The sequence below is a fragment of the Lissotriton helveticus genome, chromosome 7, assembly GCF_964261635.1.
Source record: "Lissotriton helveticus chromosome 7, aLisHel1.1, whole genome shotgun sequence".
In the NCBI taxonomy this organism is placed as follows: Eukaryota; Metazoa; Chordata; class Amphibia; order Caudata; family Salamandridae; genus Lissotriton; species Lissotriton helveticus.
The window spans coordinates 1,323,547,991-1,323,564,389 of NC_136068.1; the positions used below are offsets into that span (position 1 = coordinate 1,323,547,991).

Consider the following 16,399-nt stretch of genomic DNA (forward strand, 5'->3'; position numbering starts at 1 on the left):
GCCGCAGATGGGCAGGGTGAATTGGAATGTGAAAATATGCGTCCCTTAAGTCTAGTGTAGACAAAGTTGCCTGTTGTAGAAGTGGGAGCACTTGCTCAGGTGTAACCATGTGGAAATGTTCTGACAGTATGTAGTGGTTCAGTTTTCTGAGGTCCAGAATTGGTCTTAAGGAGTAAACGCCTGACCCTTGATATTGTAATGGTACTGACTCTATTGCTCCTTCTTGTTTGAGCTGGTGCAAATGTTCTGGTGACAGTTTTTGAGAACGAGGTGGAATGTTTGGAGGAATGATGGTAAGCTCCAGGTAATAACTATGTTGGATAATTCCTAGCACCCATTTGTCTGCTGTTATGCATTGCCAAAAGGGGAGGAATTTTAGAAGACGTCCCCCGACAGGTGTTAAATGATCAGGTGGAATGATAGGTAAGTCACTGCTTGTTAGGGGAAGGGGAGTTGCGTGTGTGGAATCCTTGCCCCTACCTTTGCCGTTGTTCCCTCTGTATCCTCCTCTAAAGAAGACTCTTGTGGAGGAAGATCGATAATTGCCTTCATAACAGGAAAAATTGGTGTCGGAGGACGTGGTCTTGGACCCCCACGGTAAAAGGAGTGTTGAAAGGAGCCCCAGTTTGAAGGAGACAGTAGGGCTCCCATAGTTTTAGCTACCTCAGTACATTTTTTAAATTTTCTCTAATGCCTGATCCACTTCAAGCCTAAAGAGATGCTTTTTATCAAACTGAGTATTTAAGATGCATTGCTGGACTTCAGGTTTGAAACTGGAACTTCTCACCCAGGCGTGTCTCCTAAGTAACACACTATTGTTAATCTCTTCTCTCGAGCTGCGGTATTAGCAGCACTACAGCACATCTAAGAGGAATTAGAGATGAGCGTTCCTTCCTATATTAAATCCTGTGCTTTAGCTTTGTGCTCATCTGGGAGATATTGGAGCAATTGCTCCATTTCGTCCCAATGGGCTCCATCATACCTGGCTAAGAGGGCATGGGTGTTGGCAATGCGCCAATGATTCGCCACCTGGGCAATTATTTGTTTGCCAGAGGCGTCTATTAATTTTGATTCCTTGTCTGGAGGGGGAGCATTCCCAGATGTTTGTGAATTAGTCCATTTACGGGCATTAGAGACAACAAGGGAATCTATGGGTAACTGCCCCTTAATGAAGACTGGATCAGACGGAGCAGGCTTATACTTTTTAATCTATTAAGGGAGTAGGAATACGAGCATGAATATGGTCTCTTAAGAGGTCATCGGCATGTCTCATCATACCTTTGAGCATAGGGAGAGTCTGACTAGATCTGGGTGTACTACTCTGTTTCAAACAAGAAATCTTCTAGGGATTCTCATTGTAGCTGTACCCTGTGATATTATGCATCTCTAGGAAGAAGTTTTAAATAACCTACATTGTCATCAGGAGGGGGAAGGCTTTGCAGGGTAAAGGTCTGGGTCATTATCTGTAGGTGAATCAATAATGTAGTCTTTCCAAGGATCTACAGGTAATTGAATATCTCCCTCATCATCATTACCTACATCATGTCCTGTAGCAGGATTAATGTAAAGTTCTGTTTCTTTAGGATCTGAGGGGGCGGAAATTGGATCCTGCGGCTTGGAAGGAGCATCTTTTGGTTTTGGCACCAATGACTTTGGTGCCAGGATGGAATGACCTTTCAGTGCGGAAGGTTCCGGCTCCAAAGCAGTTTTCAATTTCGGTGTTGAGGGTTTCGGCTCTGCAGCAATCTTCGGCTAACAGTTAAAAGGTTTCGGCTCTGTTGCGGACTTTGGCAGACTCGATGCCTAGCTGGAAGGCTTAACAATGTGTTTCTGTGCCGAGCTGAGAAGCGGGGTGTCAGAAATATTGTCTAGTGCCGACTTTGGCCAGGAGGCGAAGGTGGAATCAAAGCCTTATGCTTAGTTTGAGTTGGATTTCAGGGCATGCGGTATTCGGTACTCTCGGGACCGTGACCCCGCGGTATGTCCTCTCCCATTTCTGAGTCCGATTCCAGCACGGATAAGTGCTGCTCTTCCTGTTCCTGTTCAGTCCCTTGTGCATCAAATTATTCCTGCTCAGATCCTTCACCTAAGATGTCCGCATGTATTCGATGTTCTGGCTTTACATTTCACAAAGTCCAGCCTGGCGATCGCAGAGAGTTTTCTTGGATCGGAATGACCTGCACCCGTCGCAGTCTTGTTCGTTGTGCTCCGGGGATAAGCACAAGTTGCACACTTTGATGCGAGTCGGTGCGTAGATGTTTTGCGTGGCACCAAGGACAGAATTTGATGGAGTCTGTTCCATCAACAGCGAGGTGGACAGACGCGGTTAGGCCAGATGGCCTTCCACGAGTCTTCCGATCAAAATTGAAATTTTCTTCGACTGACATGATACGCGGAGAAGTGGGATACACGTACGAAACAATACCAACGAGGGTAGAGTGGATTGCGCACAGAGGGGAACCCAATAGACTGTTTCAAACTGGAGCGCAGCCGTACATGTCTGAACCAGATGGCGGAAAAACACAATCTAACAATGGAGTTGATGCCCATGTGCACTATCACCTGAAAGAAAAACAACTTGCAAGCATCGGGAACCAACACTAGAAGGCAGGAAGATGCAAAGCATGTGATCCAAAGCTCACATGCCTCAAACTTATGTTTTCTCATAAAATACAAGGCGGATATCAAAGATTTCGACTTGAATTGGTCCTTTGAAACTTATCTAGGGTCTAGAAGCCCCTAACATGTTGTACTGAAGATTTTCTGGGAGTAAAAGATGAACACGTTGCCATTACGGTAATGACAGTCTTGATATCTTGAGTGCAGCTGAGAGTGTTTACCAGCTGAGAAGCACAGGCAACTTTTTGGGGATTCTTCCTGTGATCCCCCACATATTTAAAAGAGTCATACTGTAAATATAGTGGACATCAAAATATATGATGTACTCGTTGAACAGGGACTCCAGGGCACAAATATCAACATTTCTGATGCAGCGGGGCATCAAAGTGTGAAGGGCCCTAAGGACACCAATTATGTCCATCTTTTACGACCCAAGCAAACACAAGGAGAGGATTAATGGATTGCTGAAACTTTACAAACACTCACCCCCAGTCACAGACCCGGGTTGAATTCATCATCGTTCTTTAGCTCACTTCGCCACCCTAGTTCAGACCCAGCCATATGCAATCAGTCTGGACCCTGTTCCTCATGGGACCAGCCCAGCCGGAACTGCAATGCCAGGTCTTCCCTGGACAGAAAACAAGCATCCTGGGACCAGTTTCGGGGTAACACCCCATATCAGCGGGGCTAGCTTGAATCCAGTGGCAAAGTGAGCAAGGGACCCACGTCTGGGCATACTCTGACAACTTAGGGCGAACAAGGCAAACCCAAGGAGATGATGGACGGAGCGCTGAAACTTTACACTCACCCCCAGTCACAGATCCGGGTTGAATCCATCATCGTTCTTTAGCTCACTTCGCCGTCCCACTTCAGACCCAGCCATATGCAAACCAGTCTTGACCCTGTTCCTCATGGGAACAGTCCAGCCCGACTGGATGCTTGTTTCCGGTCCAGGGAAGATTGTGATAACAGGAAAAGCACACTTGCACAACATGTCAACTTCATTTTAAGGTAATAACAGCTTTATGTTGTAAATCTATTGAAAACATATGTTCCAAGTAGCGACAATTACGCCACTAAAAATATAAAGCCAAAACACCGAACATGTTATCTGACCTGAGGGGATAGAAACTGAGGCACTTGAGCACGAAGATTAGGCTGGGATGGGTTCAGAGGTTGAGCTGGCGGTTGCTGGGGTGGTTGCAAGGTCCTGCCTTGTGCTGCTCCGCTATTGCCAAACATACCCAGATTGCCACTTGGTATCTGCAAGAGAAAAGAGAAAAAGTAGTATTTGGTTGTCCTGAGAGTGAATGCTTTGTGTCTTTGAATTTGGTAGACCGCATATGTTCACCAACTTTTTCACTGCTCAAGAGTGGGCGCTGGATATTCAGGTCAGCTATCCAGAAGGCTAAATATGCAGGCTCAGATTGGACACCTGCACTTTTCTGAAGTTATATTGATTGCTGTGGGAAGCAGTTGTCTAATTTCAGTATTAGTTGCAAATCCTTACCTATTCAATCAATCAGTTATTTTTATTAAGCGCGACTACGCACCAATAAGGTTCTCAAGGCGCTGGGGGTGCATTTTCCAGTCCATCAGGGAGGGGGTTTGTAAAAGAGCCTGGTTTTGAGGTTTCCCACACAGATGGGGAGCGATGTTGTCTGTCAGAGGTGGAGCGGAAGGGTGTTCCAGGCTCTGGTCGCGAGGAAGGAGAAGGCGCAGCCTCCCGATCTGGTCTTTCAGGTGCGGGGGACCACAGTGTAGGAGAGCTGAGCAGAACGTAGGGTCCTTTGGGGTGTGTGAAAATTGAGTCGTCTGTTCAGGTATGCTGGTCCGGTGTTGTGGAGGGCTTGTGTGCGTGGGTAAGCATCTTGAAGGTGACTCTGGCCACGATGGAGAGCCAGTGGAGTGTGCGCAAGTGCCTGGAGATGTGGCAGAGTCTTGGCAGGTTGAGGACCAGTCTTGCGGCGGCGTTCTGGATGTTCTGTAGCTTGCGGGTGAGGTTTTTGTTTATTACGTCGTAGAGTGCGTTGCCGTAGTAGAGTTTACTGGTGACTAGGGCATGAGTGACGGCCTTTCTGTGTTCGAGGGGGGATCCATTTGAAGGTCTTAAGTAGGAGGCTGAGGGTGTGGAAGCAGGATGACGAGACGGAGTTGATCTGGCAGTCCATTTTGAGCTCGGAGCCCAGGATGATTCCCAGGTTGCGTGCGTGGTCATTCGGAGTGGGTGGGTTTTTGAGGGCAGGGGGCCACCAGGTGTCGTTCCATGCGCCGGTCTTTGGGTCAATGATGAGTACTTCTGTCTTGTTGGTGTTGAGTTGTAGGCAGCTGTTTTTCATCCATTTGGCGACGGCATCTATGCCTTCTCGAAAGTTGTGTCTGGCGGTATTGGGTTTGTTGGATAGGGAGAGGATGAGTTGGATGCCATTTGCGTATGACACGATGTTGAGTCCGTAAGTCCTGACGATGGGGGCGAGCGGAGCCATGTAAACGTTGAAGAGCGTAGGGCTGAGGGAGGAGCCCGGGGGTTGGTGTAGGGTCCGAGAGGAAAGGGGGAGTGTGACCTGCTGCTTTCTGCCGGAGAGGAAGGACCGGATCCATTCGAGGGCCTTGTCTTGGATCCCAGCGTCGAGGAGTCTGCGTATTACGGTGCAGTGAGAGACTGTGTTGAACGCCGCTCAGAGGTCGAGGAGGACTACCATTTCTCCTATGTCCAGTAGGGTGCGCATGTCGTCTGTTGCGGCGAGGAGGGCGGTTTCCGTACTGTGGTTTTTTCTGAAGCCGGATTGGGAGGCTTCGAGGATGTTGTGCTCTTCGATGAATATGGCGAGTTGGATGTTGATGGCTTTCTCGATGAAATTTGCTGGGAACGGGAGCAGGGTCTGTAGTTTTTGAGGTTGGTGGGGTCCCCCGAGGGTTTCTTCAGGAGGGGGTTGACCACAGGCGTGTTTCCAGTCGTTGGGGAACCAGGCAGTCGCCAGGGAGCGCCGATGGTGTGGCGGAGTATGGGTGCGATGTTGTCGGCGGCTCTGTTGAAGATTTGGTGGCGGGAGGGGTCCGTGGGGGCCCCGGAGTGGATTGACTTCGTCTTCAGTGTGTCATCGGTGGTGTAGGGTGTCCATTTGTCATCTGCTGGCTTCAGGAAGTCTTGGGTGGTAGGCGGGGGTCGGGGTATATGGAGTAGTTTCTGTTCTGTAACTCCAGTTCTGTAGTGGGGGTATCTCTGTTATAGTCATAATCTAGTGAATAGTCCCGCCCATGTGCGTGGACCCCGGCAATCAAAAATAATCTCTTAAGTTGTCAAAAAATTGCAGAACTGCAAAGACACTTAAGAGAAAATTTAAAGACAAATAATGCAGCCTATATCCACAGGCTACACTGTCCAGTACTTCAACTAGAAATTCCACCAAAAATCCACAAACAGCAAAGCCTGTCCAGATTTCCCTTGCCTTTACTGCAAAACCCCTCAGAAATGATAGAGAGGAAGGCCTGGACAGACAAGCCCCATAGGCTGCCATTATGTGGCTTAAACAGGATACTGTGCCTTTAAGGAAACCTTCTAGAACCTTCTCCCAGTATCCCAGAATGCATAGCAGGTCCCACTGACTTCAGTTCTTTTTGAAGGCGTAAAACGCCAGACCTGTAGCATTAATTACAGGAACAATTCTCCACCGGGGAGGAGGGCGGGCGCTTATGACTATAACAGAGATACCCCCACTACAGAACTGGAGTTACAGAACAGAAACTACTCCTTCTGTAGTAGGGGATCTCTGTGTATAGTCATAATCTAGTGAATAGAATGGCAAGCCCATCCCCACACCAAAGCGGCGGTGGAGAAAGAACATGACGCCACTACTGTGCGAACAAATTCCGCAGCGAAGCCTGCCCAACCTGAGCGTCTGCCCTGGCATCAGAGTCCAGGCAGTAATGCTTAGCAAAGGTATGAACCGACTTCCAAGTGGCGGCCTTGCAGATTTCTGCAATCGGCACATTACGGAGCAAGGCTGTCGTGGCAGCTTTGCCCCTGGTGGAATGAGCCTTAGGCTTACCTCCTAAGGTCTTATTAGCTTTTTGGTAACACAATTGAATGCAGGACACAATCCACCTAGAAATGGACTGCTTAGAGGTAGCAAGACCCGTCATGACTGACCCATAATTGACAAATTGGTCTGACCTACGAATATCTTTGGTTTTATCCAGATAAAATTTCAACACCCTCCTCACATCCAGGGAATGTAAAGATCATTCCGCCGGAGAGGAAGGATTCTGAAAAAACGTAGGCAAAGTTATGGTCTGGTTGACATGAAAATCAGAAATAACCTTGGGAAGAAATTTAGGGTGAGTACGCATCACAACCTTAGCAGCATGAAAGACAGTATAAGGTTCAGTACAACACAACGCCTGAATTTCACTCACCCTGCGGGCCGATGTAATGGCCACGAGGAACGCCGCCTTCCAGGACAGGTGCTGCAACGAAGCCTTGTGAATGGGTTCAAAAGGCTCCTTCATCAATCTGGACAGCACCACATTCAATTCCCATGAAGGCGAGGGAAGCCTGACAGGAGGGAACACCTTCTTCAATCCTTCCAGAAAGTCCTTGATCACAGGGATCTGGAAAAAAGAAGTCTGTGAAGGGCATTTCCTGTAGGCAGTCAATGCAGCAAGATGAACCCTAATGGAATGAACATTAAGGCCAGACTGCGCCAAATGTAAAAGGTAAGGAAGGATGACATCTTCCTTGCAGGTCGTAGGGTCATGGTTCCTAGACTGGCACCAGATACAAAACCTCTTCCACTTGTAAGCATATGAAGTCCTAGTGGAAGGTCTCTTAGACTCCTTCAGTATGTCCATGCAATCCGCGGGCAGATTCAGATGTCCATACTGCACTATCTCAGGAGCCATGCCGCCAAACTCAAAGACGAGAGGCTGGGGTGTAACATCCGCCCCCCGAACTTCGTGAGAAGGTCCGGCCTGCACGGCAACCGAATGTGAGGAAGGAGAGATCGGTGAAGCAGGTCCGTGAACCACCACTGCCTGGGCCACTCCGGGGCAATGAGAATCATCCGAGCCCTGGACCGGGCCAGCTTGATGAGTACCGCCGGAATCAGGGGAATGGGTGGAAAAGCGTACAGAAAGCTGTTCGACCAGCTGATCCATAGCGCATTCCCCAGCGACCCCGGCTGGTAGTACCTGGAGGCGAAGTCTCGGCATTTGCTGTTTTCGGCGGTGGCGAACAGATCTACGTCCGGAGTTCCCCACCTTGCGAAGACTTCTCCCAGCACTTTGTCGTTTATGACCCATTCGTGGTTTTCCTGAATGAGTCTGCTGAGTTCGTCCGCCTGAACATTCTGCACACCTGGCAGATGGGTAGCCGTCACCGTCAGCCCTCTGGCCAGGAGCCAGTGCCAGATCGTCTGCGCCTCCTGTGACAGAGTGCGAGATCTCGAGCCCCCCTGCTTGTTGAGGTAGTACATCGTGGTAGTGTTGTCCGTTTGCACAAGCAGGGAGCTGGTCTGGAAGGACGGAAGAAAAGCCTTCAGTGCCAAGTGAACAGCTCTGAGTTCCAGGAAGTTGATGTGATAAGTGGCCTCCACCGGAGACCACGTTCCCTGAATCTGCAGAGTCCCGGAGTGCGCTCCCCATCCCAGGAGAGAAGCATCCGTCACGACAGTCTGCGTGGGAATGTCCTTGTGAAAAGGAACCCCTCTGAGGAGATTCTCCGCCGAACACCACCACTTCAGAGACTGAAGAGCATGCAGAGACAGACGTATCCTGTCGTCCCAGGATCCTGTCCTCTGATCCCACTGGTCCTCCAAGCACTCCTGCAACGGTCTCATGTACAGGCGTGCGTGCGGCGTCAGGAAGATACAAGAGGCCATCGAACCCAGTAGAGAAGACACCGTCCTCACTGTTGTAGATGGAGTCGACATAAGAGCCTGAGCCTTCCGAAGGAGAGATAATCGTCGCTCTTCCGAAGGAGACACGCTTGCTGACAGCGTATCGATGGAGGCTCCCAAGTACTGTATGCATTGGACCGGAGTCGGGACCGACTTGGCCATGTTGATGTGCAACCCCAGCTTGTCCAAGAGAACGCACGTCTTCTGGAAGTGTGCTCGCGCTTCCGAGAAGGAGGATGCCTTGATCAACCAATCGTCCAGGTACGGGTAGACAAACACCTTGTTCTTCCGCAGGTGCGCCGCCACCACCGCCATGCACTTCGAGAATGTTCTCGGCGCAGACTTCAGTCCGAATGGGAGTACTGTGTATTGATAATGATTGGTGCCGACTTGGAACCGCAGGAACTTCCTGTGTTTGCGCGCAATGGGCACATGGAAGTATGCATCCTGTAGGTCTATGGCACAGAGCCAGTCCCCTTGTTGCAACTGAGGATAAATCTGATGCAACGACAGCATGCGAAACTTTTCCCTGCGAATCCACTTGTTTGCCTGTCGCAAGTCCAGAATGGGCCTGAACTCGTTCTTGTCCTTCTTGCGAACCAGGAAGAACCGGGAGTACAGGCCTCTTCCCCTCTGGGACAGAGGCACGTCTTCTATCGCCCTTTTCCTTAACAGGGTATCGGCCTCCACCTGGAGCTCTAGCAGCTGAAACCGCGAGCTGACCGGAGGAATCGATGGAGGCGGGCTGGTGAACCGAAGACTGTATCCATTGCAAACAATATTCAGCACCCACTTGTCCTGAGTAATTTTTTCTCCACTCTGCCGGAAAAAATTGGATGCTTCCCCCTACCGGAGTGGGTAACGGATCCGGGGGAAGTAAGTTCCTAGGGCCTAGACCCAGCCTGGCCCTTGGGCGTCGGAGCCGACTGCTGGCCTCCCCTGCCCCTCTGGCGCTTCTGGAACGGCTTACGGAACTGTTGTTGCTGTTGCGAATGTCCCGAAGCCTGGCCACGTCCACGGCCTTGTCCACCGGACCGCCGTTGGAAAGAGCGGTACGGCTTCTTCGTCTCCTTAGGCTTCTCGAGGCCCACCGCCGTGAGCGTCTCGGCCTCCGCTTTCATGCGGGCCATCTCGTCGTCCGCATGCTGTCCAAAAAGAGACTTGCCGGAGAACGGCAGGTTGGCCACCCTCTGCTGTGCGTCCGGTTTCAGGGACGTAAGACGGAGCCAGGCATGACGCCTCTGGTTGACCCCATGGCAAAACCCATGAGCAGCCAACAGGGAAGAGTCCGCTGCCGCACTGATGATCTGGTTGGCCACCAGCATCCCTTCACTCAGCACTTCCTGAAAATCCTCACGCTGTTCACGAGGCAAGTGCTCCGCAAAACGCTCAAGGGAGTCCCAGAGGGCGCGGGCGTACCGACCCAACAGCGCCGTGGCACTCGCAGCCTTCATGGAGGTGGCGGCAGTTCCACAGACCTTTCTCCCTGCCGAATCCATCCACCTGGACTCCTTATCCGGGGGAACCGTGGATGACGGAGCGGAGGCATGTTGTTTGCGTGCCGCCGTCACAATGACAGAGTCCGGAGGCGGTTCCGCTCTCAGAAAAGCCGGATCCGAATCCGGGGCCCGGTACTTCCTCAGCAACCTAGATGGCGCCGCCTTTGTCACCGCTGGGGTGAGGAAAAGGTCCATAGCTGGTTCCTCCAGGCCCGGTACCAGAGGAAGGAGAGGGCGAGACGAGTGTTTTTGGTGCAACGTCTCAAAGATCACGGACGTCTTCGGCGTGGGCACTGTCAGGGGTATGCCCAGCTTCGCAGCGCCCCTCAAGAGGACATCCTGGAACGCCACCAGGTCATCAATAGGGGACACCCTCGTATCCGGTGATCCCGACAGGGTAGGAGAACGATCCCTGGAGCCAGAGGATCCCGTGCGGGAGCGAGACTCGCGCCTCCTATGGCGGCGTCTCGACCGCGAGGATGATCTGTGTCGCGACCTGTCCCGCCTCCCAGAGCGAGAGCGAGAGCGAGACCTGCCAGTCCGTGGCCTCCCCACCGGTTTCCGTGGTGGAGTCTTCCTCGGAGCCTCCTTGGGCGCAGGTTTAGGGGTCCCCTTAGGAGGTACAGGCAAAAACGGCAGCGAAGTGGACCTCGGCGGAGGCACCTCCGGCTGTGGTGCCGGCCCACGCGGAGGGACCGGTGGCGGCGGGTCGTCCGCTGGAAGTGGAGGCAGCGTCGGAGGATCCTCTTGAGGCAGAGGAGGAGGAGGAGTGACCTCCTTCGGAACAGGTGTATGCGTCGACCGAGGCCGAGAAGGAGTGTACACCGCAGAGTACACCGTGCCCTGTGATCCTTTAGGCGAAGAGGGCTGAGAGCCCGCCCCTTCAGCCGGAGACCGCTTCCTCTTGCGTCCCCCACTGGAAGCAGTGTGACTCCTGGGACTAGAATCCCTCTTGCGACGTTTTGGAGAGCCTGACCGACTCCTAGACGTCGACCTCCGCCTGCTCGACGTCTAGCGTCGCTTTTCCGGCGTCGAAGGGCGTTTCCTTGACTCCGGCGTCGAACGCCGCCTCCGCGACGTCGACCTCTTCTTCCTCGGCGTCGAACGCCGATCCCTCGACGTCGAGCGCCGACTCCTCGACGTCGACCTCTTTCTTCTCGACGTCGACCTCTTTCTCCTCGACGTCGCACGCCGCCTCGACGTCGAACGGTCCTTCCTCGACGACGAGCGTCGCCGTCGTCGTCTGGATGTTCTCGACGTCGAGGATCCCCTCGACGTCGACCGGCGGTGTCGCCTCGCCGGCGAGCGCCGATGTCCATGACGTCGGTATGAAGCCCTCGACGTCGACGCCGAAGACGACGTCGACGGCGGCTTCGTCCACGGTGGCTTCGACGTCGAGTCGTCCCGATGTCTCGACCCGGAGCCCCGGGGAGAAGGGGAGCACACCGCCGTCATCCCTCTCGACGTCGTCGTCGATGCTATCGACGTCGACGGAGACCGGGATCGCTTGCTGGGCTTCCTGCCTCTGGGGAGCCCCCCAGAGGCCTCAGCAGAGGCAGAGGGAACCTTCCCTGACTGCCCAGACCCACCTGCAGCCTGCAGGCGCCTCTCCTCAAGGCCAGACAGCCTGATCTTCGCCCTTTCCTTCAGAGTGCGAGTTGTAAACTGCTGGCAGATGACACACTCCTCAGGGACATGATCTTCAGGGAGGCAGACGATGCAGATATCATGTGGATCACCTCTGGCCTTCTTCCTCTCACATGCTGGACACTTCACAAAGAGGCCAGGCATTTTAGAGCCCTAAAACACCTGAAGCAGCACACAGAAGAGAAGAGAAAACCATGAAAGTAAACTGCAACACTTTTAGAATGCAAAAGTGCCAAAACATGCAATAACCCCTTGAAACAAGGGAGAGCTCAATGCCAGGGTCCTGTAAGCAGGAGCCGGAAAAAAGAACTGAAGTCAATGGGACCTGCTATGCATTCTGGGATACTAGGAGAAGGTTCTAGAAGGTTTCCTTAAAGGCACAGTATCCTGTTTAAGCCACATAATGGCAGCCTATGGGGCTTGTCAGTCCAGGCCTTCCTCTCTATCATTTCTGATGGGTTTTGCAGTAAAGGCAAGGGAAATCTGGACAGGCTTTGCTGTTTGTGGATTTTTGGTGGAATTTCTAGTTGAAGTACTGGACAGTGTAGCCTGTGGATATAGGCTGCATTATTTGTCTTTAAATTTTCTCTTAAGTGTCTTTGCAGTTCTGCAATTTTTTGACAACTTAAGAGATTATTTTTGATTGCCGGGGTCCACGCACATGGGCGGGACTATTCACTAGATTATGACTATACACAGAGATCCCCTACTACAGAACATTTGTATACAAGCAACCTAAAAAGGACTTTGTGCCAGATGTACAAAAAGTCGGAATTGATTGGGATTTCATATTTGCGATTTTTACCCATTGGGAAACCACAATTCCTAATGTAAGAAAACTTACCATTATTAAATAGCGATTCCTAGTGGGTCGCAAATTGACCTACTTCATATATATTAATGATGCAAGTCACAGTTTACGAATCATTAGGAGTGATGGCCATTTTAGTTTATTTTTGAAGTGCTCTTAAAAAATATTTATTTTAACATTCGCAAATGGGAAGGGAACCCAATGGTTTGTTTTCTACCTCCTTAAAGGGGCCAGTAAGAACACAAATGTTTTGCAAACTGAGTTCGGATGTAAAACATTAATACATTCAGATTCAGTATTTGGAAGGGACACCCTAAACACACCCCTTCCGATTACTGAATCAGTATGTATTTGCAATTCCAAATTGTGATCTGGTAACATGTCACTGAATCTCAATTTGGGATTCATACATAGCAAAATGATTCTTTGCATTCATAAACAGGCTGATTCTGCAAATAGGCTTTTTTGTGACTGCAAAATAATTGTGCACGTCTGGCTCTTGGATCTATGTGACAATATGGAATAGAATAACAAAATTCTACAGTGGCACATATACAGAGGAAGATTCACATGCCTTTACAAGGAATCACAAAAAGGGTGTTATTTGTAAATCCTAGTTCTCTTTTCATGCCAATGTTCAGTACTGCTGGAACACAGAAAACTGCCTAATATTGGAAAACTGAACAGTTCACACATTAAAAAAATTCTTTAGCCGTATGCCTACCAAAAGCCACATTTTGTTCATAAGCATTCAATCAAATAATTAAAATGGACAATACAGACTTAAACACTCTTTAAATATAAAAAAAATGTAAAATGGACAGAATAACAAAACACAGCTTTACAGAGATTTGAAATGGACCTATTAATCTGGCGGTGGCAGCGCCGAGGGGGTGTGGGGGTTTAATGGCCTTTTGGGACCACGGTGCTGTACACAATATATGGTTATGTGTATTTCTAAAGCGCACTATCAACAAAGAGGGTATCCTGGCACTGAGCAGGTGAGGGCTTAGCCTTGCTGTGTTTGCAGCATGATATAAACAGGTTAGGGATTTAACCATTTCTCAAATGATGGATACATAATTGACAACAAATTTCAATGTTTCGAAGTCCTTTAATTCTGTCTAGAGAGCACCAGAGTGTCCTTTTCATATCTAAGACATGAAGGGATCTTTGTCAGAGTGGACAGATTTGGAGAAGTGATAAAGTTGTATACTAATTTACTGGGAAATCTTATAACACATTAAAAAGGAAAGTGAGATGAGTTATTACAACACCCTTATTCTGATGGAAACACCATGTAGGTACGATTAGAGCACAGGGCCTGAATCTCACTAAAACGTGCACTTGGAAACTAGAAAACACATTTCAAGAAAATTCCTGCTAACAAGATTTATTCTTGTCTCAAAGAATGATCATGAGCTCTGATGAAACACTTCAATTCACAACAGGGAGCAGGCAATCTTACTTCACAAAAGACTTTAAGACTTTTCAAAAGTGATTTCATTATGGAAATAAAAAAGAAAGAGGCGTGGGACGCCACTACAAAACCATAATTGAATTAAAGTGAAAACTAAATGTTCCCAAATGGAAAATGGCAATACCGTTTCTTACTGGAACATCAAGGGGTCTATAATCATCTACATATGCAACTTTCACTGCATTTAAAGACTTACAATATTCTGGTGGACGGCTTTTCATCTTTCAGAATGTTCATACATTCTGGTGGCTCTTTTAAATGCTACAGAAGAAGAATTTATAAGCCAGATTACCCACCTCGGTGAACATAAAAAATCATGGTGCTGAATCCTGCATTAAACTCTGGGCTGGTGGTTCGTCCTGCATCACAATGTTCTGTAGGTACCACTATTGAAAAAGGCATTTTTCTGAGCACTTGGGATGTATCTCGTCTTGGCCTATTTCAGCTTTATGACCAATTTTTGAATCATGGTGATCGTTCCAAAGGTAAATTCAAACATCCTTGGCAATCTCATAAACCCCTGGACAAGGTACAGACAGTGTGATTTCAGCCATTATTACAAAAAGATGGATGCTTCCGCCAGTGATGAGAAACATCATCAACCTTGTCGCAAAGATCCCATTGATGGCTTTCTGTTATAATTCTGCTTTTCACTTCACATTGTACATTTAGCAACCTTGCAAAATGAATATATGTTAGAAAGATCCCAAAAACGTACCTTCGGCTTTCCTACAGAGGGTCCTCGATTTTGTTGCTTTTTAAAAAAAAAAATTGTTTAACCCCTTCGGGGCTGATGACGAGCTCAGCTCGTCATGAGCGTAACCTGCCGTGCGCTGATGACGAGCTGAGCTCGTCATGTAACGCGGTAATTTGCAAAAAGCAGCGCGCAGCGGGAAAACCGCTAGCGCGCATGCGGTTAAGTACTGCACTGTAGTGTAGTCATTTTGTCCACATTACTTAATATCAAGTGACATGTAATGAAAGGATCTGAATGTAACGTGAACTGCTCTGGGATCCAGCACTGGCTGGGTGATTAAATATGATACTCAACAGTAGGGAGAATTCATGAGTCATATGATATCTCAATTTCCCAGGCGATGACTCTACTAGTCTTTTTTCACGCTTATGCAGAGGACTCTTATGAAGTCAAGCATTGGCTGAAATAAAAGTAAAAGGAATGACTGTAGTGACTTCTCATAACTGACATACAGTTCAACACTTTGAAATGTCTGAAATTCCAGGTGGACTATATTACATGTCTTGGACTTTAGGAGCCAGTCATATAGATAAAGATAGACTAAAATTATATTCCTTCTGTAGCTTGATGCTACAGATTCTAGACAGAATGGCACTACACTAAATTAAAAATACCAGTTATTCACCATGAGCCTTAGATTTTTCCCATGTTTCTGGGTAATACGGATGTGAACATTTGGTTCTTTAAGATTTAAGCATCAAACTTAAACCCTCTGTGGAAGCTGCATGAATATGTAGTGAAATACTCGCATCCTGATTTTTGCTTCTTTATTCCACTTTTTAACGTTTTTAGAGCTATAACTGGCCTGTATTCTTTCTTTTGGTCTATTTTACACACTAAAGGTGCCTTGAGTAGATTTATTTATTCTTTCCAGTCATGGTCACATGTTTGATCCTCTGTTTTTCATGTAGTAGATGCGCATCCTGAATTAACTGGCTGTCATTAAACTATTTGGGCTGGAAGGTGGTCTGTTTGGAGATGAAAATGTATTTCTTGCAGTAAATTCACTCTTTCAAATAATGGACAACACTTGCATCTACGGGAGCAGGTAACACGGACCACAAAGTGGGAAACGTTATTACTTTGCCAAAGCTATGGAGCTTCATTGCGGACCATGATGGCTGCTTCCCTTCTATTCCACTCTGTAGTTTTCTTCAATTGTTTCTGAGGTCGTTGGTACTGCAACAGTCTGAGCTCGGTGTACTGATGAAATTGGAGATTGCTACATCACCTTTCTAAAGACTGTGTATATTCATTTTCCTTACCAGGCCAACAGCTACAAGAGTTTCAGATTGGAGATAGGACCTCTAAATTTCAGCCATGACATAACATGCAAAAATTGAGGTCTAATAAAGCTGCCGCAGAGCCTTCAGCATTGAAGACGTAGTTGGTTATGAGAGGCCTTCATTAAAAGAATCACATTTTTGCCACATCGTAGAAACCTCTGCTTTTATGGATACTTCTAACCGGAGCTTCTTCACCTTCAGAACATACCCTTAGTAACCAGACCAGCTCTGGAGAATTTTAAAACAATGCTCCTGTGTGCCAGTATAAGTAAACGTATTGCTACAGGTTGGAACTGCATCTAAATGCCACCTCTTAGCACTAAATAACTGGTTACTTGCTTTGGTAATGAGGCCTTGAAAAATCGGAAAACATAACCAGACCAGCAGGTTTAGTGACTTGTAT

General features: G+C 48.6%; 1 protein-coding gene across 8 annotated transcripts in view; it reads right to left on the minus strand.

Annotated features, from left to right (window-relative positions):
* Positions 1 to 16,399, minus strand: part of TNRC6C (trinucleotide repeat containing adaptor 6C) — a 992,178-nt gene that overhangs the window by 435,139 nt on the left and 540,640 nt on the right. For all 8 annotated transcript variants that reach the window (XM_078654625.1, XM_078654629.1, XM_078654624.1 and 5 more), the window contains one exon: positions 3,736 to 3,882. In XM_078654625.1, coding sequence (XP_078510751.1) covers positions 3,736 to 3,882 — 147 coding nt within the window. The remainder of the gene's footprint in view (positions 1 to 3,735; positions 3,883 to 16,399) is intronic.